A 25,659-nucleotide genomic window follows, 5' to 3' on the forward strand; every position below is an offset into this window, starting at 1 on the left:
TTTAAGTTGGCAAAGAAAGAGTCACATTTGTTTAGTACCTAACCCAGGGCTTCCCAAATTTTTCCATTTCACGGCGGCCTTAGTATTTCAAGATTTTTCCGTGGCACCCAAGTCAGAATGTAGGCCTATCGAACACTAGCAACATGCAGATAGTGTGGTTAGGTTGCTTTCCTTAAGTTAAAAATTAAACACATAATTCAAATTCAGAAATATTTTACATGTAAAAAGTACTAAATAAGCACATATTTTAAACAAATGTAATTTCAGTAAAAATATTGGAATATTTAATTTTTCCTTCTGTTGGAACATTAATCCTAATTCTTGCACTGGGGTCAACATCATCTTCATTATCATTTTCCTCTTCCTCTGGTCTATCTGAGCATCCACAGAGCGATTAAGGGTTGCAGAGAAGGGTTCCTTCCAACGTTTCGATTGGTTCTGATTATTCATAAGGAGGGTGCCATTTTTATTTCTCACTGGTTGATTTATCTGCATCTGTTTCCTTGACAGAACTTTTGTGATGTTGTATAGTTCTTTAAGATTTCTTGTTTTTTCGGGTTTCTTCGCCTGTTGGGACAGATTGCCTACCCAATTTCTTTGATCCCTACGAACATTACTCTTTACCAGCGGGGGCTCCTGACTTTTCAAAGGTACGTGCTACAACTGATGCTGTTTTTCATGTAGTTATAATGACCCCTACCCCCCCCCCCCCCCCCCATCCCCACCCACACTTACGTGCCGGCTCTGTGGCCACGAACGTTAAGTGGTCGACTTTCGATCTCGCCATCGAATTTCCGGGTTGGAGTCTCGGCCCGGGTATAGTTATTCTTTGTGAATGACCCTTCATTAATTTCATTATTACAAAGAACACCCATACCCGGGCCAAGACTCCAACCCAGAACTTGGATGGCGAGATCGAGTGCCTTTAAATACAGTGCTGGTGTCAAGATGTTCTTTAACAGCATTGTCTAAACTGCTGACAAAATCAAGGAGCCCTAAAAATACCCCAGGGTTTGCGAAGGAATCTGTTTCATTGTGGCCGGCCATGAAGGGTCAACGAAAAAGCTCCACAGAACTTGATGCAGTCTCTGATTTTTGACAAGATGTGGCGATTTTTTTTAAACTTGCTCATTATGCGATTCTAGATAGGCGTGGCTTAAATGCGTTACTATGTTGACAGTTCCGAGGGAGACAAAATTTAACTCATTATTCATGTGCTTTTTGCTTTCACTATGCTTTCTCATATATTCACACAAATGTCTTAGATCTTTTACCCCTCCTTTAGACCACGAATCATTACTTCCAAAAAGTATGCAAGGAAAACAGAATAATGCATTTCGAATTTGACACCCACAAAGCCATGGTTCACTATCGTACAGTTTTCTATTAAATCGCCTTTTATGCGTAGCATTCTTACCTCCCTCTGCATTTTGCGATAGATCCAAATCTGGCAACTGCCGTCCTAGCACTTTTATTTCCAACTTTTCTTCAAGTGTTCTTGAAGAGAAAGGTCGCTGCAGCAAAGAATCCACCAAATTTATCGTACACTAACACTCACTTTCACTTCTAACAACAACATAAAGCTAATCCTTCACAACAATGACCACCACTTCACGTACCACGTGATTTTAACACAATGAACCACACAGAAAATTTTTGGGTCTGAACTGGAAGACGGTGAAAAATGATGGTACTCTGTCTGTAAGTTTGTTTCTTGACTATTGAAGTGCTACATAAAAACAAGGAAATATATTTCTAGCATTTAAAAACAGGTAATTTAGATAAAATTAAAATTTCCTAAACATATATTACATAGCAGATTCAACTTTCGGAAGCAAAAAAGGCACGGACTATAGTTTCAGAGTTGCAATCTTTACAACTTACCACCGAAATAGATAAAAGGCTAAGGGGTAGTGTCAATTCGCGTTCCAACTTTTTGCAGGTGCTGCTAATGTATACGACATGTTACAAACATTACATAAGTCTACACTGATAAAGTAGGGAACGTTTGAAAATGACATTAAAAACGTTGTTCTGACAAAGGCAATAGGTTGTCGTAGACTTTCTTCTTATCCTGAGATGGCACACTTACCATGCTGAGTCTTCCTGTAGCACGCTAGCAGATGATTTTTCTCAAGCCGAGACCCTATCCCCCGTACAAATCGAGGAGTGGGGGTGTACAGTATTCATGCGCAGAGTGATAAAAAAGGGGTGAAAATGTGCTGTTGAGATTTTAGCACAGTACGCTATTCCTTATAGCCCTAACAGTGTTAGGGAAATACGTGGCGTGGCGCCGCTGGTAAATGTTGAGGCTCTTAACATGAGAAGTTTAATTTCACTTTGTGGCTTCATTAAACTTGTTGCATCTGTGAGATTTTCTTCTTCCTTCTTTTCATTTTAACAAATTTAGCAATGTGCTAAAGCACGGTAGCACGTATTAAGCAGCCATAACTACTCTTTACTTCTCGATCCTTCTCTGTATACTTTGTTTGCAATTCTGCCTTCCTTGCCCTTGTCCTGCTTGAATTCATTGCCTCCTTAATTATTTCTCGCTCTTTAATCTCTTCCCAGGTCTACTCAGTCATCCAGTCTTTCATCCTTTCATCCTGAAAGTCCAGAACCTTTTCAGTTACTTCTGTGAATGCAGATCGCAATTTTGTCCATTTTCCTTCAATGGTTTCATTTTCCTCATATACATCGGTCAATACTTGGAATTGATTTCTCAGTTCAATCCTGAATGTTTCCTGGAGATTCTTATCCTTCAACTTATTAACATCATACTGCTTTCTTGTCTGTTCCATTCTCTTCTTCTGTGCTTGAATTTTTATTTTAAAGTTAACTACTACCAAATGATGATCACTCCCAATGTCTGCACCTCTCTTGTTTCTTACATCTTGTCGCCACCTTCGTCCATTAGCACAGAAGTACACGAAAGGTTCTCCATTCTCATTTTGCTCTCCTAAGCCACGTTTACTCATGACATGTTCAAGGCCTTTCGTTGTCCTGCCCCACTTTTGCATTTAAATCTCCTTCAACTATTATGATATCCTTCCTTTTATGCTCCTTAATTGTGTCATTCAGCAATTGTTTATCTTCAGGTTCCCAGCATGGGAGCCCTACTAGTAGCTATGCTACCGCTGGTATAGCCTAGTGGATCATCAGAGTACGCAAGCCCCACCACCACCTAAAAGGTCATGCAACCACTAGGTGGGCAGTACCTGAGTCTCAACTTCCACCTTCCCACTCCGTATAAACTTCAGGGGCTTCTTTCAAACTTTACCCACTTACTGAAACTTGACTTCAAGGATGGGTTTTTGCCACGTGCCTTTGCCACCAGTGACCAGGCAATACTTCGGTGTTAAGTGTGGTGAGCATGTCTTCCAGTTTACCTGTCTGCCTATGGGGTGGACGTGTCCCCCTATTACATGCAGAAATCCACTTGCAAATATATGCAGTCCCTCACAGTGCAACATGAAGTTTTAGTGTTTGTCTATTATGATGACATTCTGTTTATTGGACCTCCTGCTAATTTGCAAGACATTGCAACCCAGGTCCAAAGTGACAGCATTCACCTGAACCTATCGAAGTCTGTGTTATTCCCTGTGACCAAGGTCCTTTACTTGGGAACAGTGTCTCTCGCCACTCAGTGTGTCACAATGTTGCCAAAATATCTAACCCTCCTCTGCTCCATTCCTACACGTGTCTTATGCTTTCGCAGGGTCCATCAGGTTTTGGTGAAATTCATGACCTGGGTGGTTCCCACCAAGTCCATTACACACACTTAACTTTCGCCCTACTTCAGGACGCTCCTCTGTGGGCTGTTCACTTAATGTTGACCATAGCAGAGTCTCCATTTTCACTTCACCCAGTTTTGTAGCCAGAGGTCTACCCATTTTCTGATGCTACTTCTTTAGCGCTTGCAACTGTGACAGAGAATGGTAAACTGCTCTTTCATTCGGAGACTGGTTCTCCTTGGTCAACTTTTCAGGCTGAGTTTTTGGCAGCCTTAGGAGCCTTATTGTGTTTATGTTTGAATGTGGTACCTCTCTTATGTGTGTGCCACATTCCAGAGATTCTGTTTATTACTCATGTTGTGTATTCCCATGTACAATTCACTGTATCTTATGTACCTTCAGAAATAAATAAAGCAGGTGCTCCAAGCAGGTATTTGAATCCTTGACCGCAACCAAACTGCAGCAGCATCTCAGTTGGTTCAAGAGATTGGATGGCTGTCCGTGAGCTAAGAAGTTAACTACAATATCTATTCAAGTTTTTAAAATAATGTAACATACTTTTTAGGTACCTTTGGCTCCCCCACCTTATGAAAATACTGCCAGAAGGAATACATGTAACTATCAATGGGGAAATAATCTCTACACACAAGCACAGCAGGCAGTGCCTAGTCAACAACAGGTGAGTTAAACCAGTACTGTAGATAGGCTTTATCAATAAATATAATGTATGTACTCGAAGATCAGAAAATGTACTTGCAAAAAAATAATTTAGTTTCTTCGTGGAATGTCTCTCACTTTTTTTTATTTTCTTTGCATGTTTGACATTTTAGGTATTCTAGAGGTTACATTTTTTTTTAATTTAGGTAATTGTAGTTTCTATAATTGACTTATTTTACACTAACTGACACCAACCAAATTAATTTACAATGATATATTTTGATACTTTACTAATTATTTCCCTTTAGCATTTAAATAATTTCCAACTTTACCTTATCCATTGACTCAAATACACTACTTCAATTCTTTAATTCATTTGTTGTATTTGTGTTTTATTATAATTTTCTAATATTACATTGTGTGACCTATTAATAAATGAGTGTTCTTAGCAAATTCTCATTAATTCATCTGTTCATGTTTTTGATATGCCATTTTCATTGGCCTGTTAATTTTACCAAATCATTTCTGTTGAACTTTCATCTATGATGTTAGTTATTTTCTTTTCATAAACATCAAATCAACATTATTTGTCTTATTTAGACACAAAATTAATTGTGCTGGTCTATGTTGTGGAGTAGTCAGTGCAATGCTCTAGTAACCAGAGATGTCAGTTCCACTCCTAGTTAATGCATATTCCTGTTTGTCTCATCTACCATTTCATTAGTTCATCATTCATCCTCATCATAACAATTAACCTAAATGGTGGAAAAGCATGTAAAAATGGCCAAAAGATAGAATTTTAGAATTATCTATCTTTCCAATCTATCTATCTAATCTATCTATCTATCTGTTTAATCTATCTATCTATTCTATCTAATCTAACTATCTAATCTTATCTATCTATCTATCTATCTAATCTTATCTATCTATCTATCTAACCTATCTATCTATCTAACCTATCTATCTATCTATTTAATCTTTCTATCTATCTATCTAACTAACTAACTAACTCTCTAGCCTTCTTAAACCCGAAGGTTCATGGCTGCAGCAACACAGGCCTTTCATCTTTCCCTATCTTGAGCAAGATCTATATACTCTTTTCTATCTATCTATTCTATCTATCTATCTAATCTTATCTATTCTATCTATCTATCTATTTAATCTATCTAATCTATCTAATCTATCTATCTAATCTTATCTATCTATCTATAAATATATATATATATATATATATATATATATATATATATATATATATATATATATATATATATATATATATATATATATATATATATATATATATATAAATGCACCATAATTGACAAAACTACCACTTCAGCGCCATCTGTACGCAGCAGATTGAACATGATGGAGACCTTAAATTTTCTGTTATTTACTTAAATACCATCAATCATAACAAAATTCTAAGGATCACAGGTTCTAGTGAATGAAACAATCTTGTATATCGGAAAATTTCTTCCTTACTGAATCTATATTAGTTGTACGGTTATCCATTGAAAATTTAGTCTATGCTTTAGCATGACTTTAGATCCCCCTTAACGATGGGAACGTTGTGTACTGTTGCGATATCACTGGTCTGATTGGTTGCATAGGAACAGTATATGAACCACAAGACTGGCGTATGTTTATTGACTCTAGCAAAAAATGCCTAAGGGGTGTTTTTCTTCACAAAGGCAATCAACTGGCATCAGTGCCAATTGCATTTTCAACATCACTCATGGAACTATATCCATAGTTTCAGAAAAAAAAATACAATGAGCATAAGTGGTATGTGTTCTGTGATCTGAAGATGTGTGGATTTTAATGAGACAGAAAGGAGGGTATGCTAAATTCCCATTTTCTTTGTGCAAATGGGACTTTAGAACCAAAGACAAACACTTGGCAGTTTGCACTTGGTCCAAGAGGCAAGACTTACTAATGTACAGTGATAGAGATTCTATCAGGACATTAAGGAGATGGAAATGCGATATCAGGGTCGGTGGTATGTCTTCATGATGGCTGACTACTGTTGGTGTTTAATAAGGGAGAATCATCAAGACCAAAATTGCAAATCAACACAGCGAACATTTGCAACAAAGTGAAGGAGAAAATAATTTAATTTGCCTAAGGTATATTTCAAGCAATTTCAAGACTCTACAATTTATTTTCATGTTACTAAAATATTGTTGTTTCTTGCTAGTGTTTCAAGCATTTGATAGTGTGGTTGATGCTGAGTATTAATGAAAAATCAGTAAGTCAATAAATATTTTATGTCACCATAGTAAAAAATCCGTACGTGATATGGAAAAACAGTATGGAGATTTGAATTCAGCACACCAAAATGGCGACTACTGTTGCTGTTTAATAAGGGAGAATCGTCAAGACCAGAAATGCAAATCAACACAAGGAACACCTATTTACTCTTATGCCAGAAAACAAAAAAAATATTTCACAAGCTTGTGTAATGTATTACCTGAAATGCAGATTCTAAACATGACAATACAATTCTGTAAACTGTACTGACATTCTTCCTTAGGACCCTGCACCTCCCTCATTGCATGAGAGGCTGAAAGCTATATTAAACAACTATGAACCATCCGTGCAAAACATCAGCAACCAGGAGCAACCTCAATCTGGGTCACAGCAGGTGAGTGAATCATTATTGGTTGCCTTTAGTGTCAACACATTCAAAGCATTTTTATAACATTTGCACAGCTCATGCACAAGTATAAAAAACTCTCCTTCGTGATTGCAGCCTTATAAATTTGTGTAGTGAAACTACAGAAATTGTAATAACAATAAAGATAAATGTTTTATTGCAAATAACAGCTAGCATACCCATTAGGTATGATTTAGTTTCTTCTTATACTATCATTTCTTTACAATTGCATATTTAACAATCATTACTCTTGTCGTAATCATGAAAATCTGTTTCATTCATTACAGAGCTGTATTTTTTGAGATCCTACAAATCCTTCTCTTTGCAAGTGATTTACTTATTTCACAAAAAAATTAATGAACAGATAGATTTAGGTATTTTTTTATGTGTCCAAAATGTTTCTTTATACTCAACAAACAAATTGTAACCTCTTAGCAAATTTCATTACATTATGACAAATTGTTTGATTTTTATAAGCACAAATCAGGGGCCGAGAGCGAGTGAAACACCCTATAATTCAAATTCATCAAGTACTGAGACTTTCAGCCACAGAATTGTGGGAACTTTAAATTTTTTACTCTGTTAATGTGCATGCAACTAGGGTATACGAAATAATGTCATTGAATTGACAAGTGTAATAGTTTCAAGAAACTTTACAGTTATTAGGGCAAATTCAAAAAATTACAATGTTCTGGATGAGTTACTGCCATGTTAATAAAGAAATGTCTGTGAAAATCCATTTGCTTCATGTCCATTTTGAATTCTAGAAATGTTTTTCATGCTAACTTAATGAAATACATGCTGTATATTGGTATATTGTACATAGCTGCAAGGGTGCCCACAGAGGGGCAGTGGAGCAGGAGATATCTGAAAAGAAGTTCCTCTAATTCGAATGGTGAAATTGTAGCAATATTTTATTACAAAGAATATTGTTTTCTGCGATTTACAGGCTCTCAGTTACAGCAATTAACTGCCATGTTGAAGAAAATGATGAGAGAGTTTTCACAAAAGACATTACAATCATGTTGACTCCCATAACTATAGGTGTGATGGCATGGAAAGTTTTGGTTGGGATGGGATTCGATAGGAACTAACTAACTCTCTAGCATTCTTAAACGTGAAGTTATATTTTTCTATTAAAATTATTATTTGTAATTAAATGTTATTTGATTTATCTTATATCCAGTTATTAAAGAATAATATTTAATGTAGCTTTCATTGAATATAAACATAATGTATAAGCAGTAATTAAAAAATTATAGAAGTGCAACTTGAAAGTTTATGGCTGCAGCAACACAAGCCTTCCATTTGTCCCTATTCTGGGTAAGATCAATCTTTTCCATCCTTATCGATTTCCATAAGGTCCATCTCAACGTTATACCTCCATCATCATCTTGGCCATCCTACTGGTCTCTTACCATCAGGTTTACCAACAATAATTCTGTAAATTCTGCTTTGCGCTCTCATTTGTGCCACATGACCTGCCCATCTCAGTCTTCTTGATTTAATTATTCTAATAATATCTGGAGATGAATACAAATTATGGAGTTGTAAATTATGTAACCTTCTCCACTTAACATTCTCCTCATCCTTTTTAGGTCCAAATATTTTTCTAAGCATTTTACTTTCAATTATTCTTAACTTATGTTTTTATTTTAATGTAATGGACCAAGTTTCATATTCATATAAAACTGCAGGAAACATTTAATTTAACATTTAATTTCTTAGATATTATATGTGAAGATAATAGTTCATCAAAAGAAGTGATACACACATTTCCTGAATTAAGCCTACTTTTCATTTCCTCTTTAAAATATAATTTTCGTTTCTTAGTATTACTCCAAAGTACTTGAATTTGGAAACTGATTCAAACGAGTTGTTATCAGTAGTTATTTTTTGATTATTACCTAACACTTGGTTTCGGCCTGTAAGCATATATTTAGTTTTCTCCTTGCTAACTTCCAAACCTATCTCTTTAGCTGCTTTTATAATGTTTTAGCATTACACTTAATTGTATTTATATCATCCCCTAGTAAGTCTACATCATCTGCATATGCTAAAAGTTTAATCAGACCATATAATTTTAGTACCTCATTAGTTTCCTTTACCTTTCTAACAGCATATTCTAAGGCAAAATTAAAGAGCAATTGGAGATAATGCAAATCCTTGTTTTAACCCATCATGAATTGTAAATTTGTCAGACATATTAATACCCACATGAATTTTACTTCTCTTACATTATTGCATACTTTTATGATATTAACAAGCTTCTTAGGTATTCCAAACATGATTAATATATTATATAATTTATCTCTTTTAACGGAATCAATAAATACCTGCTGGACATTTTTATCATATTCCCACTTTCTCTCAAGTGTCTGTCTGATGTTAAAAATTTGAAGAGAAATTCCATGGTAATTATTGCAGTTTGTTTTATCACCTTTTTTAAACACAGGTTCAATAAGAGATTCTTTCCACTGTTGAGGAATTTCTTCTTTATTCCATATTAAACAAATTAATTAATGAATTTCACATATTAACAAATTCCCACCATATTTAATTAACTCAGTTGGTATTAAATCAATGGTAGGTGCTTTGTTATTCTTAGCCATTTAGTAGCATATTTAACTTCTGTCAAGTTAGTTTCTGGAACTAAAGGATTTGCTGTGTGTACTTCATTTACTTCTGATTTGTCCCCTACATGAACATTTAAAAGTAGTTCTTCCATCTATTTAATATATTGCATGGATAAGACAAAAATTAATTGTTTTTATCTTTTATCAAGTTTACTTTATGTTGCCATCTCTTTCTAAATTCATTTACACCTTTATATAAATCTCTGATACTTTTATATTTGCTGTTTGTTTCAATTTCATTAATTTTGCTTATTCTATTATAATTTCTTAATGTTATATCATCAGAGTTATTTAACCACTTAAGTCTAACCTGATTTCTTATTTATTTAAGATTATAACATTTATTATCAAACCATGGCTTACTTTGTCTTCATTTATGGTATCCTATACTTTCCATAGCTGTTGATTCCACTGCATTACATATATATAATAATAATAATTATAACAATAATAAAAGTTTTTGTGACTGAAAAGCAAGATATGAAATCTCTGACCCCTCTGAGAAGAAATTCCTTTGGGCAACCTTGCATAGCTGGCAAAATTGTGTGGAAACATTCAGGTAAAAACTAAATAAGTTGATATTGAAACTACATAGATGCATTGGTTATTATGTAGTAAATATTAAATGTCATAAAAAGAAGAAATTTGTTTCTTTTTTAAATTTTTAATAAAAAAATAACTGGATATTTCAATATAATGATTCAGTTTACCTGTACCCATGAATTATTGACCTAACATTTTTTGGAATATATTGTTATATATTTAAATGCATATTTTGATATTATTATTATGAGCCCCTATTTCTGAAACTATTTACTCTTATGTTCATATTTCACCTAATTATCCTCAAATTTATATAAAAAAAACTTAAAATGAAGGCATTTACAAACATTTTTCAAAATTTGAACAGGTCACAGGAACAACATTGTCTCCAACAAAAACCAAATATCACACAAACAGCAAAACAATCAGCCATGTTGCTTCCTCTGATTCCTTTTTCCTTAAATAGGAACTTCTACGTACAATGTAGAGAAATCTTCCATAAGTTCATAAAACATGTCACTACTGTGTATATTTGCAAAACCAAAACACTACAATTTTCAACTTAAAGTCTCTGTCATGTCTAACGACAAAAATGTTGATTACAACGTTGCTCATGTGACCAATTCATTTGTTGAATACTGTAATTCGTGATGAATGAGTACATTTGTAGCATAGAAAATCTATTTGCAGTATGAGAAAGTTACTCCATTTTCAATTCAAATTTGATAAATTGATGTAACATACTTCTTAGACACCTTTGGCTCTCCCACCTTGTGAGAACACCACTGCCAGAAGGACTGCACATGTGCATGCATGGGGAAATAATCAGTACATACAGACACAGCAGGAAGTCCCAATTCAACAACAGGTGAGTTAATACCTGTACTGTTGTTAGACATGTCGCTGCCCAAAGTTTAACTTAATAATAGTAATAATCCCTTTATTTAGAAAGCGTGGTTCAAGCGCAATCTACTCTTCTTTGCTTTATTGTAGCCTATGAAAATCATTCCTTTGCTTTATGTCCCCGATGGCACAGTGTAGCATCGTTGCCTTGTAAAAAAAAAAAAAAAAAAAAAAAAAAAAAAAAATGGCGGCCGGTACTGTTGTGCGTCGTTAGTGAGCGTGTAAAAAAATCCAAATCTTCATCGAAATACACACTAAAAGTCCGTCTGGGATACTACATACTCGTTGCGAACATATAAAGATACTACAGAGCTGAAATAACAGGTAAAATAACGTGAGAGTGAGTGAAACGTGATATAAGAAAAATGCCGGGCTGCTGTGATTGCAACAGAATGATACGAGAAATGGAAAGACTGAAACTGGAGCTGTCGTCCAAAGACGAAATCATAAAACTGCTTGAAACAGACAAACTTGAACTGCTAAAAACGAAAAAAGGACAAAAAGGGGAAAATGTGTGGACAGAAGTAGTCAAGGGTAATGTAAGCAAAAAGCCACTAATGCGTACCAGCACAAACGGACAAAACTACAAGGTATCAAACCAATTTATACATCGAAATCCATATGAGGTACTATACAATGCAGAAGCTAACCCTTCAACAACAAAATCTGTCAACTTAACGGGGCCAAGCAAAAAAGAAAATGGTAACGAAACTGGTAAACTCAAAAAGCAAAACAAATTTAACCCAAATAAAGAGTTCAAATGCAAGGTCTTAATTTTAGGCGATAGCCATAGTCGTGATATTGCATCAAAAATGTCAGAAAAATGCAATAAGTACGAAATAACTGGATACACTAAACCAGGAGCTCCACTGAATGAAGTAGTGAAATCAGCGGCTTCCATGTGCAAAAACTACGGAAGCAAAGACTGTGTAATCATAATGGGTGGATCAAACGATGTCGCCAAAAACGAGGCAAAAAATGTGATACCAGTACTAAAAAAGTACCTCGAAAGTGTACAAAACACAAACGTCATTGTTACAGGAATCCCACATAGGTATGATCTCATTCCAACCTCTTGTGTAAACATGGAAATTGAAAGGTTTAACTCAAAAATCTCGAAAGTGTGCAAATTCTTCCCCACAGTAAAAATGTTGAGTGTAAACGACATTGGTAGAGATGGGCATACTACGCATGGTCAGCATCTGAACAGAAGAGGCAAAGACGTTCTGTGTAATAAACTCTGCTTACTGCTGAACAATTCATCTCCACAAAACAGCAATGTTACCATAGTCCTCCCTGCACCTCAATCTATTGGAAAGGAGAAGGAAACAATCCTAGTGCAAGTGCTGAATAGTGAAAATCATCTCGAGAAGATAACTGAAAAAGATGCAGTAGAAAGGGAAAAGGTAACAAACAACACTACCAAAAAGGTGAGTAAAGAATCTTTGTGTAATGTGCTCCACCGTGAAGATGAAGTGAGTGACAAACTACCGGAAAAAAATGAAACATCTGAAGTTGCGAATACAAGTGACGGAGCTCTAAGACTGTCAAGAAGGGAAAAACGTGTACCACAAAAATTTCATGAAGATTTTTTATTGTAGAACCTAGTGACAAGAGTGATGATAAAAAAACAAAAGAAGGGAAAGGTACTCATGATAAAAAAGTAAATACAAAAGAAAACACATTAAATATATTTCATCAAAACATACAAGGCCTTACCACAGCAAAAAAGCTTAATTTAGAAATATTTATGCAAAATGAATTATGTAACATTGATGTAATTTGTCTGACAGAACACTGGCTGCGAAAAGATGATCTTAACTACATAAACTTTCCAAATTTTACCCTAGCAACCAGTTTCTCCAGAGAAAATAAAATCAGGGGTGGGTCATGCATATTCATAAAAAATAACATTAAGGCAAAAGGGAGCAAACAATTCAACTACCTGAATGAGGAAAAAGAATTTGAAAGTTCCATAGTTGAATTCCCACCACTTAGGCTAGTATTAATTTGTGTATACAGAACACCCGACAGTAATATCAACAACTTTACTAGGAAACTAGATGTAATATTAGATGCTTATTCCAAAAGAAAAATCAAATCCATACTAATAGGAGATTTTAACATTGATTTCCTGAGTCAAAAAATAGAACATGAGGTAGAAATATTCATGAAAGCTCACAATCTGACAGCAGTTGTGAGAGTACCCACACGAATCACATCAACTTCAAAAACAGCAATTGATCAGGTTTTCTTAAACACCAACTTATTTGTATACAGTGTCAATACAATTAGTACTGGCTTTTCAGACCATGAGGCACAATACATAAAACTTACTGCAGCACAAAACACAAACCAAACACACACACCTTATAGACACATAAATACCACAAAAAGAGAATTTAATGAAGCTAATTTTAGTTACTTTAACTACTTAATAAGTAGAGAATCGTGGGATGGCCTATACTACCAAACTGATGTGAATGAAGCATACGAGACATTGCAGTCTGCCATTTCATACTCATTTAATTTAGCATTTCCCAAAATAACAAAAAAAATATACATTAAAACAAAATCAAATTGGATAACACCCGACATCAAAGAAAACTGGAAAGATTTCATCATAATGAATAAATGCAGACACAAACTCAAAAGTGAAACATTCAATTCATATCTAAAGGAAAAAAGAAAGGAGTTTGAAAACTCAGTCAAGGAAGCAAAAAAAGACTATAATAGCAATATGATCCTAGACTCAAAAAACAAACAAAAAACCTTGTGGCATATTGCAAAAACCGAATTAGGTATGGTAGGGAAAGAAAAATACAAAGACAACATATCACTAAAACACGAAGGCAAAAGCGTGGTCAATCCCCAAGATGTAGCATCAACTTTCAATAAATACTTTACTGGGATAGTAGAAAAAATAACAAAAAACATCCAAAAACAAAATCATAAAACTAGTAATATAACTAAAGTAGATTCTAGTATATACTTACTCCCAGCAGACGAGAAGGAAATATTTAGCTTAATAAGTCGCTTGAAAAACAATTATTCTGCCGGCATAGATGAGATACCTGACATTGTAATAAAAAAATGTGCCGCACACCTATGTGGCCCAATACGTCATGTAGTTAATCTAAGTCTCCTTACCGGTAAATATCCAGAACAGCTAAAAACTGCCATAATAAAACCTCTGCACAAGAAAGGGTCAAAAAATGAAATGAGTAATTACAGACCAATCTCTCTTCTCCCAGTCATCTCAAAAATACTTGAAAGGGTTATGTACAATAGATTAATAACATTTTTTAACAAATTTTCCATCATTTCTGAACAACAACATGGTTTTTGCAAAGGAAAATCTACACAATCTGCTATACACACATTCACAGAAGCAATTAGAGAAATTTTGGATAAAAAAGAACACTGTGTAGGGCTCTTTCTTGATCTAACAAAAGCATTTGACACTGTCAACCACAAACTCTTGGTAAAAAAAATGGACCAGTATGGGATCAGGGGAGTAGCAAAAGAATGGTTTAAATCATATTTAACAGACAGGAATCAGATAGTAGAAATAACTCACATCGATGAGGATAATAACAAGGAAAATTATCGATCAAAGAAACAACGTATTACATATGGTGTACCCCAAGGATCCATTTTAGGACCCTTACTTTTTTTAATTTACATCAATGACCTTCCACAAAACTGTAAAGATGCAAACACAACTCTCTTTGCTGATGATACAACTGTTCTTATAGCAGGAACAAACACAGAACGGTTAAAACACAATGTAAAGAATACAATCACTCACATCTCAGAGTGGATAGAAAAAAATGGTCTTGTGGTAAACACTAAAAAAACAAATGCAATTAGATTTCAAATCAACAGCTGTAGCAGTGAAACTCCAGAAATTAACTTTCAAGATCAGGACATAGAATATGTATCTAACATAAAATTTCTTGGCGTACAACTGTCTGAAAATTTAAAGTGGGATCTACACATTGAAGCTACAGCAAACAAGGTTAGTGGGTTTTGTTATGCGATAAGAACAGTAAGAAATGTAGTAAATCTAGAAGCAGCAAAAACACTATACTATGGCATCATTCACTCTGTATTACGGTACGGCATCATTTTCTGGGGGAACATGAACAAAAGCATTACATTATTCAGACTACAAAAGAGAGCTGTTAGAATTCTGGCAAATGCTCCAACAGATGCACCATGCAAACCATTATTTCAAGAATTACAGATATTGCCAGTTCCATGCATATACCTATATGAAATCCTAACAAGCATGAAAATTTGTCAAAATACACACACAGCAAATAAGGACTACCACACCTACAACACCAGGGGAAAGAATGACTTACATATGGAATTACACAATACTACATTCTACCAAAAAGGGGTAACATATAATGGTATACGCTTATTTAACATGCTACCAAATGCATTCAAAAATATAAAGTCATTGCCAGTATACAAGTTACATCTAAAAAGATTCCTAAAGGAACATTGTTTTTACACAGTGCAAGAGTACATTGATACCGTAAGTGACAGGAATAGCAACAATAATATAACAAAGTAGGACTGCCCTATCATCATTATTTTTTTATTTTTCCTTTGCTGTTCGATTTAATTTATCTAGATGTAAGTATAGGTGACTATTTAATGCTCAATTTATGTTTGTGTGTATGTATATATATATATACATGTGTGTACATAATGTCATAGCAAATTAAGCAAGCATTGAATATAGAAAACATATTTTTAGGCAATATGTCTCAAGAAAATAACATTGAGCATGCATTTATTCTCTTTATACGATATCTTGTATCTCATGCTATCTATTGTATTTTATATTATATTATGCCTATAATTTTATAAATGTATTCCAAATGTACATGTACAATGTGACAATTCCAAACTTTTGTAAAGTTGAATGGATGCTAATAAATCAATCAATCAATCAATCGATACCTGGTGAAGGTACATTGCACAGTGGTTCGGATCCCACTTTAAACTGTAGGTCCAGTCCCAATTAACCTTACTGTGCATAAAGTGGACTTAAAACACCAAATCAAACCAAACCAAATCTTTGCTTTATGCACTGGGCACTGAATTAGTTGTAGTCTAAATATTCTGTCTCTACCAAAAGATTGAAAATTGTACTTGAGAGAAATATTAGACTTTCTTCCTGGAGTGATCTTTGTAATGGACACATTTTATTTATATTTTATTTAGGGAACAGTAGTTTCTAGCAACACAAATACTGCTCATTAAAATTAACATATTTTACACTTAAGAAGCTCGTGAATTTTGAATAGATTCAGCTTTCGAGCCACTTCAATGACATAGTGGTAATGTGGTGGCCTTGAAATCATGGGGTACCGAGTTTGATACCCAGTGGAGGCACATTGCATAATGGTCCAGCCCACTTTAAACTATATGTCCAGTCCCGATTAGCCTATCTGTGTATAAAGTGGACTTAAAACAACAATAAGAAGATTCAGCTTTCCTTTACTTGGCAAGTAGAAACGAGTTCAATTTCTACAATAGAGTTATGATATACCGGGTGGTCCAAAAGTCCAGGAACGGTCACATATCGTGAGAAATACACAGCGAATCGGAAAACGAAAAAATACGTGTTTAATAAGTGAAAGAAAGCTATTCAAAGACATCACACTTGATTCCCCAACCCTGCCCCCTGGGGGTGGGGTGGGTGGCAACTGTGAAATTTTAAATGGAAACCCCCATTTTGTATTGTAGAATCGGAAAGAGGACTTCATTCCGAGTCCAATGAGCTATCAACCATCCTCCTAGCTCAATTAGGAACGGAGATATGGCGATTCTAAAATTACACTAATCGTACTTCTGTAGGTCAGGACACTCTGTACTAGGGCTACCATATTTTGAAATGCTAAAAAGAGGACATTTTCTTCGAAAGCCACACTCACCATCAATTTATTCACAAACACGAAAACATTACACCATTAAATAAAATATTATCTCCATGATATTATACTGCCACTAACTTTACTCTGCAGCACTTACTTTATCTTCATGTTCACTGCCAGGTTTCGTGAAAAACTTAGTCAGTTTTGTAGATGAAGCTTCACCTCTGATGGCTCTTTTGTGCTTTTCGGACTTCACGTGTGCTTACAAGTCTAGCCCTCCTTTGTTTGCCACAGACACATATGTACCAGGTTTACAAACCATACACTCGCCTTCAAAATCGTCTCTACCACGTCTAAACCATGAGAATACTTTTATTGTAACTAATTAGTAAACTTGCCCTTTCTTTTAGGCATATTAGTAGCTTACACCGTGTTCGCAAACTCTAACTTCCACTTCGAAACACGAACAAATGAATGACGTGGAAATCACATCGACCGGAACTTGAAACTGTAACAACAAACGACTAACGCTTAGCGCATCATCCAGTACTGCCAACTTTAGACGTTTTATGATTCGAAAAGTTGTAACTTCGTGATCTCTGACCTATGATGATTGGATAAAAGTAAAAACACGGACATTTTAACACAAAGTAAAAACCCGCCCGGATGCAAATTTCAGGGTCCGAAAAGAGGACATGTCCGGGAAAACCAGGCCGTATGGTAGCCCTACTCTGTACACATTCCTGTTTCATACCAATCAGCACCATAAAATAGTGAGATGGAATGTTTTTTTTTTTCCCCCCTCCCGACTGAACTCTCATTAAGGCTTCCTCCACTAATCAGAGGGTCTGCACATACATATGATTAATTGTAATGCAAACTTCAAATACAAAATATACTTCATTTATTTTCCTTAGAACAATGGATTGCCAATCTGAAACGTAAATCCCCTTCTGTTATCCATAAAAATAACTTATATTTATATTGGCTGAAACTGAGTTCAATATTGCATGAAACAATGGAAGTTTATTTTAAATATGCAATGTATTTCACTGTAAAAGCTTCAGCTTGTATTTTCTCTTCTTGTCAAGAACGTTATGATGACAAATGTATTGTCCAGAGGCATCTCGTGAACGCATGTGGTGCATACAGTACAAATGCGTCAATTGTGGGGAAAAGGACAGCTTGCTCTGCGACGACATTCATGAGCATTTCTACATTCTAATTTCTTTATATAGGAGAAGTATTTATTTTACACGAGAGCGCTGAACTAAGCTTATATTACACATCTTGGATCTGAAGTGAAAGAAAGTAATAATTATTTTCTCACAATTGACGCATGCGTCACTTCAGATCCAAGAAATGTAATATAAGCTTAGTTCAGCGCTCTCCTGTAAAATAAATACTTCTGGTATATGAAGAAATTAGAATGTAGATATGCTCATGAATGTCGTCCCAGAGCAAGCTGTCATATTTCCCACAATGAATTGATGCATGCGCAGCATGCACCACATGTGTTCACGAGATGCCTCTGGTACTGTCTATTGTGAAGTTCTAAAATAATGTACAAAACGAATAGAATACAGATGCATGAAAAACCTTTTAATATTTAGTAGTAGATAATAAGGCATGAATATGGAATATATGTTGGAAAATATTTGAAAACATGGAAATTTTGTACAAAAATAGCTAAAATATTGCTAAAGGTTAATATATGTGAAAATATGAAAAATGGAAATAGCATTTTTCAAGTTTACATTGCACAATGTGCAAAGATAATACAAATTATCATTTATTTTAACATACATACTTACATATAAATCCATTCCCTTCTCATAGTTATGCAACTTACCTGCTATTTTTGTGATTTACTAGCTTCAAGCACACCAGGGCCAATCTGTATCTGAGAGAAGTAATTGAGATACTATTTTATCTGTTGAAAGCCCTTCAAGTATAATACATAATTTTCTTCCACAGAGATCACACTCTCTTCCAATACCTATTTTTGGAGGTATGGGGACTTTGCCAAAGCCCCCACCTTATGAGAAACCTGTTACTACTGTAGGAGGAAATGAGCTGAGGGCATTTTCTACCTCGCAGCAGGTGAGTGATACTTGATTTTTTATTTATCTTGAACTGGGGAAGATGAAACATTTGGCTACTTATTTCAATTGCTGGTCAAGGAAGACATATTTGACTGTTGGGTAAGATCTAATAGTTTGTTGCTTTCAATATTAAAAGAAAGTTACTGTGAAAATTTTGAAAACATTGAGAAAATCTGTATTTACATAAATCAACAAGGCCTGCTGTAATTTACTTCAGAAAAAAAATATTTTGCATATTTTCAATATCAAAAACTCAATATGGAATATCATGCAAACAAGGCTTAATGGTGTTATAATTTTCAATATATAGTGTTACAAATCTTTTGAGTAAACATTATTCATTTAGTGAGATTTCAACACAGTTATTTTCATATTTTAGTAAAAATATAGAAACAAGAATTTTTATGTGCATTAAAACTACAGAACTTTAAATTTATGATTATACATACGTATATACCAAAATATACAAGGTGCCTTCAATGCAATACTGGTTTATTTTGTTTACAGTATTGCAAATGCTTAAATTATTATATTATCACTATTCAACATAGTCCCCTTCTAAAGACGTTTTCACGTTCAGAAGACACAACGACGCTTATGGAGAAACCGCACAGTGTTGCCAATACAGCGCCAGCTCATGTCACCGGGAAATGATGAGCTTTCTTCACAATGAAGGTGTTACATATTTTGTGTATATATAATGATAATTATATGCAATTATTAATATTAATATTATACTGTGAACATTACAGTTCATTAGCATGTCATTTTTCCATTAGATTTAATTTAATACACAGGCACATTTAATATTCATTCGCCTTTCTCTGTAATTATTTCATAGAATAACATTGAGATATGGTAATGTGTTACATATATATATAAATTCATTATTGTCTATGAATTTATGTGTACGTTGGAAACTGAAAAGTGATCTTCATTCCAGTATTAATGTCGACAGTAATGTAAACAAAAACAACGTGTATTTGCGACAGCACTAATGTTGCTCACAACAGCAGCATTGGAAATAATTGTCAATTATTAAATTAAAGTAATTGCAATTCTATTATAACAAACTGCATGAAGTTAATATTTTTACTGAATGGAAATAAAATAACAACTTGAAAACTTGGTGGTGATTAGCCGGAATGCTGCGGTGAGTCGGCTCAAGATGGTCAGACAACGTCTCCTTACTTCGCGCGCGGTTCGGGTTAAAAATAAATTCCAAATGCATGGAAGTAATATTTCTGGGAACCTTTGAGTGGTTATAAAAAATAATTTCATTATTTTCTTCACAACTTTGTCGCTGGAAGTTTTTACTTGGAATTACAGAACAAAGAATGGCCAGCGACGACATTTTCTACTGCACGAATATAAAAAATCTCCACATACTTTATTTGAATATTTTTTAATGCGAATATGCTTTAAAGTATTGATAAATTCGAGCACCACCATCACCTATGACAATTAGAAAACAGTGTCAATTGTTTTCATAATGAATGCTTCAATTTTACGGCATGTTTCAATGTTAGGAATGAAAATAATGTAAAAATTTTGTTTTCACAGAAAATTTGCGTTTTTAATTTATCTAAAAATATGTAAGCAAGTTACCAGTTTTTTGTGCTCACCATTGTATTCTCTACAAAATTTCCTGCAAAACTGCAGGTACCGATTTTACGTAAGCTAAATTTGTAAATCGAGAAATTTCACAACAGCGCGCTCGTATTTGCCCATAAGAAAAGCATTGTCCATAAGAGCCCATTGTGTCTTCTGAATGTGAAAACGACTTTAGTTAAATACACTAACGCCAGCACTTGACATGCATGTAGCTACCACAAGAAAAGAATTATTTCAGACGGGTGCAACCACTCAGGCACTGCTGACTGAAACTCATCTTTATTCCTGAACTGCTGGACCCTGTGGCCGAGTGGTTAGCACATTGTGCTGTGACACCAAGGGTCCCGGGTTCGAATCCTGCTTGGGCTTCGTTGTTTGTGAATATCCATTCATCAATTTCATCATTTCTACACTCATCCTCATCTTCGCAAATTAACCAAGAGGTACAAAACTCGAAGTAAAATAAACTAAATTAATCAATCAATCAATCAATTATTCCTGAACTGCATTCCACTCAGCGCATCCTTTAGTGGACTGAATATGAAGAAATCTGATAGCACAAGGTCAAGTGAGTATGGAGGGTGTGGAATGCACTCAAACTGCTGCTCCTCCATTGTTTACACTCTTGCTCTAGCAGCATGTGACCTCGGATTGTCGTGGAGGATACTGAAACACACTTTTCAGGACTTTAGCTCAACTTGAATAATAACACAGGCTGATCCAATAGTGATACCACTTCATTGACTGTGATACAGACATGGATGTGTGATGGATATGACTGAATGTGATATGCTAAGTTGACAGTCCACCTACCAGAATGTTAAGTTTGTTATTCATTTAGTTTCTTAAATATCGATAAATAATGCAGACACACAAAAATGTCATGCATGTACCTTTTTCAGCTTACTACAATGTACACTCTTGTATATTCCCTTACACTTATAACATAAGATTCTTATAACTTTCTCTAACAATATCTTCCTTCCTTTTAGAATACCAATGTAACTTCTTTTGGCATGATGATGTCACAACAACAGTGTATGGACTTCGGTCAACTGGCACAAGAACAACAATCAACAACAGATTCAACAACAATAAATCTACCAGAACAGTCTTCATTACAAGGGTTCATAAACCAGCCAAATGCTGCACAATCTTGCTCCTCCACCAGAGAACTTTCCTCAGCTGCATCTCTTGGTGGAAGATTAGAGCAGGGCAGCATAAAGAGGAGTCATGGTGATTCTGACAGAAACAGCTTCAGTCAGACAGTGACTCCTAAGAAAAGATGTTTGGAGTCGAAATCAGACCAGACATCCCTTACAGACGAAGTAGATTCCATGAATATTGGACAGCCTTTACGTGGCATGCAGCATGGCAGTAGCCAATCTACAACAAATTGTTCTCATCTGTCATGGAGATATCCATCTCCTGAAGCTGACGAGCACTTAGATCTGATTCAGGAGATTATTTGGGAAGATTGCGTATCTCCATTACCCATGCACGAAGTGTCTCAAAATTCAAATCAATTCCTTCCAGTGAACCAAACTCTTCATAGATCTTCCACGTACGACAACTTCCGAAATTCAAATATCCAAGGAACACTTCAGATAAGAGGTGGATTCCAGCCAAATGAACAAACAAAAGTATGTAATTCTACTACTGCAGCAGTTGGCTCCTCTGCAGCAGATGTAGGAAGTTTTCAAGAAGCAAGTATCGCAAATGTCAGCGAAGATAGCCAGGATTGTGAATCTTACATTGCTGAGATCCTAGAGAAGATGGGCACTCTGCCGTCACCTGATATTTTGTAACTTGTTGATTCACCTGAAAAGTCTCTTGGATACTTGACAGACAATTTTCTAGAAGAAAATTTCCAATAAAAATTGCTGGTGGGGCACAGAAAAATAACTCCAACTCCAATTTAATTGCAGTTATGGCATTTTTATAAACTACTGTTTTTAGTTTTGTTAAAAATTTTAATTACTTGCTTCAAAATCTGTCCTTAGTGAGAAGAGAAGTGTATATTAATATAAAGAGAAAAATCAAAGAAAAAGCAGGTACAAAACTATACTTAGAAGGTAATGTGTGATTGAATGATTCTTATCTTTAGATTATTGTTTTATTTATTTATGTATGTGCAAACTGAAGTGATATTATTTACCCTTACATCGGGGAAATATCTGAATTTGTAAGACTCTTCTTCCTCATAAAGCTCTCTTTTTATTTATGTTTGTCCTTTTGACATATACAAATGACTCTTCACAAATTTGTTGTGTTTCATATAATTTTATTCTCAATATTCATATGTATATATTACAATTTGGAATTGCTCAAATATGCTGTTATAAATATTAGGTGTGTCTAATATTGATCTTTTAGAACTGTAAAATAGCTCACTAGCTTTGATTATGTGATCATGTTATTTCTTAAGTGTTTCTTGGGTTTCATTATAACTGATACAAATTAATTACTATCCATACATAACCTTCGGTATGTTTTACATATAACAATTTATTAAATTAACAAAAATAATTACATTGTGATTTTGTTGAGCACAGGCTATTAACAATGTTAAAGAAGTTATGGTATGGTGGTAAGGGTTTTTTCTTCTGAGATCATGAATTTACATGAAAACATTTTGTATCAACTTCTGCCATGTGACATGTCACAGATGTAAAAGGAATGCCTATCTTGAAGTGGCATAATTCTAAATTTTTTACACATTTTACCAATTTTAAAAAACTTTGGAGTGTTTCGTAAACGTTGAAATTTTGCCCCATTTATAGGACCCTGAAAATACAAATACATGCCTTGAAAAGAATGGATCCAAGTACTCGTCAGCTTGAGGAGTTGAATATCTCCAAGACAACTGAAAACAATTTGATGCATTTCGGCTACTGTCACACTGTGGGTTTTGTTATACAATAAAAAAAAAAATCGTTTCACAACCACAAATACTGTCATATCAAATATAATTGCTGCATTCAATTTATATGTTAAGATAGGCAAATATTAAAATATTTTTATTAATACATGTTACTTAGTTTACAAAATATTCAAAATTCTATTATTTTAATGTGCAATGCACATGTCTATGTATGAAATTATGATGGATGTTCTTGTTATTCCTCCTGTACTGTACGTTTGAGCTGTATTAACAAAAATAGCTGGTATTGATGTAATATGGTGTGGACAATCTTTCCACATTTCAAATTCAGAGAATACGGGTATATTGTAAGGAGAGAAAGATTTAAAAAGACTGTAAAATATATATTGAAACTTGTTTCTTGTTATTATAAGCTTTTTAATATGTTACGATTTACATTGATTTATAATAAATCTGTTTCTAAATAAAAATAATAATTAAATGACTACTTAAAATGTGTTCCTACTAGGAAGTTGGTGGATCATTTAAATAATGTATTTTAATTTTCATCAGAATTTAGTTTCTTTTTTCACATGATTTGCTATCTTTTTAGATTAATTTTTAGAGGATGTTGATGAACATTATATGTCCATTTGTTTTTAGTATTTTTCTATATAAGTGGTGACCTTTCAAAATTATTTGTGATAGTTTAGAAATATCTCTATGAGTTATTGACACCCACTTCACATATAACTGTTTCCAACTTTAAGATGAGTTCCTGGTAGATGTGTGTGTTGGCTGTGACACATAACACAAATATACAAACAATGAGAATGAGAAGAGACAAGGGGGATACAGTGTTAACTACTGCACAGTTCATATTCTGCACTTTTTATTACATTTTTGTATTTGTATTCAACAACGTCAGTTCTAGTTTAACAATGGACACACATTTAATATTTCATAGTAAACAAATCATATTAAAATGTACAGTTGAAGTGAGAGAGTGCAAAATTCTTCTGTAATTAAGTATAAGCTTGTAAACAATCCAAGTGCATCACACACAGGGCTCGAAGTGGAAATTCCTTGCTGGGGGATGCTTGATTGAGTTTGGGGATAGCCTATGTATGGATCAACATGGAGAATCAGACCCGTAGCTAGAGGGGGGGGCAGGGAGGTGCAACTGCCTCCCCCCTGTGAAAAATACCGAACACAGTCCTACCTGGAATTCTCACTAATCTTTACAATTATATCCTGCATTACTCTAGCAATGTAACAAAGACATTTATTGATTTTGTAATTTCTTAAGGTGTGTGGGATTCCCTATAATGTCGTATCAGGATTGGGGGGAGGGGAATTCCCTTCCAGATTCAGACTTCACAATTTTCAGTATCTAGAACAGTTGTGACAATATTTGAGTAGTCTTGTATTAAAGGTGCCTAATGTATTTGGATGTTTTTCTTGCATTTGTTGCTATGAAGTTTGAAGTGCAAATTTTTTTGTTTCCGAAGTCTACCTTTTGGTAATAGCGATTCATGTGGAGTAGATATTTCATTTTTGTTACTTAGTGTTGCTTTTCTGCCACATCTAGCTAATCGTGACAATGAGTGATGACGTGAAATTGATGAAGAGACCCTCACAAACAGTGCTAGGGGGGCAGGGGCATTTTGCCCCCAATCTTGGACGGAAGTCCAATCTAGGGGAGGGGGGGGGGGCAAACATTGAAGTAAAGAAACATGACTAGCTGAATCTAAGAATAGCAGGACAAATGGATACTCAAGATGGAATTAGTTTTCAAGTGTTTCTTGCCTTTTTCTTCCAGACGGCTAAGGGCACTTGGCAGGCTGCACAGAGGGGCAATTGCCCCCTCGATTTCAAATTTTATACAAATAAAAGTACATTTCGTAAAATGTTCTTACTCGCTTCGCTCGCAAATATTAAATCAATATTGTTTTCAGTTTGCAAATATTTGGATCTAAAGATTTTCCTGCATTTTAAATTACCAGGGAGAGAAGTAAGGCCAGATATATATATACTTCAGATTG

At 34.6% G+C, this 25,659-nt stretch overlaps 1 protein-coding gene across 1 annotated transcript; it reads left to right on the plus strand.

Annotated features, from left to right (window-relative positions):
* The first annotated feature begins 3,107 nt into the window (after window positions 1–3,107).
* Window positions 3,108–23,102, plus strand: LOC146005501 (uncharacterized). Its single transcript, XM_083144746.1, has 6 exons — window positions 3,108–3,140; window positions 4,300–4,413; window positions 6,931–7,041; window positions 10,984–11,100; window positions 19,010–19,135; window positions 21,744–23,102. The coding sequence occupies exons 1-6, from the start codon at window positions 3,108–3,110 to the stop codon at window positions 22,557–22,559; spliced, it is 1,317 nt and encodes a 438-aa protein (XP_083000872.1). The 3' UTR covers window positions 22,560–23,102.
* The last annotated feature ends 2,557 nt before the right edge of the window (window positions 23,103–25,659 follow it).

The sequence above is a fragment of the Lepisma saccharinum genome, chromosome 23, assembly GCF_977018435.1.
Source record: "Lepisma saccharinum chromosome 23, izLepSacc3.1, whole genome shotgun sequence".
In the NCBI taxonomy this organism is placed as follows: domain Eukaryota; kingdom Metazoa; phylum Arthropoda; class Insecta; order Zygentoma; family Lepismatidae; genus Lepisma; species Lepisma saccharinum.

What these genes read in the sequence shown, in the direction of transcription:
- LOC146005501 (XM_083144746.1), top strand. Translation starts at nt 3,108, where the DNA reads ATGGGAGCCCTACTAGTAGCTATGCTACCGCTG. An exon ending in CAGTGCCTAGTCAACAACAG is followed by an intron (nt 4,414 to 6,930) that starts GTGAGTTAAACC and finishes ATTCTTCCTTAG; the next exon opens with GACCCTGCACCTCCCTCATT. An exon ending in CTCAATCTGGGTCACAGCAG is followed by an intron (nt 7,042 to 10,983) that starts GTGAGTGAATCA and finishes CATACTTCTTAG; the next exon opens with ACACCTTTGGCTCTCCCACC.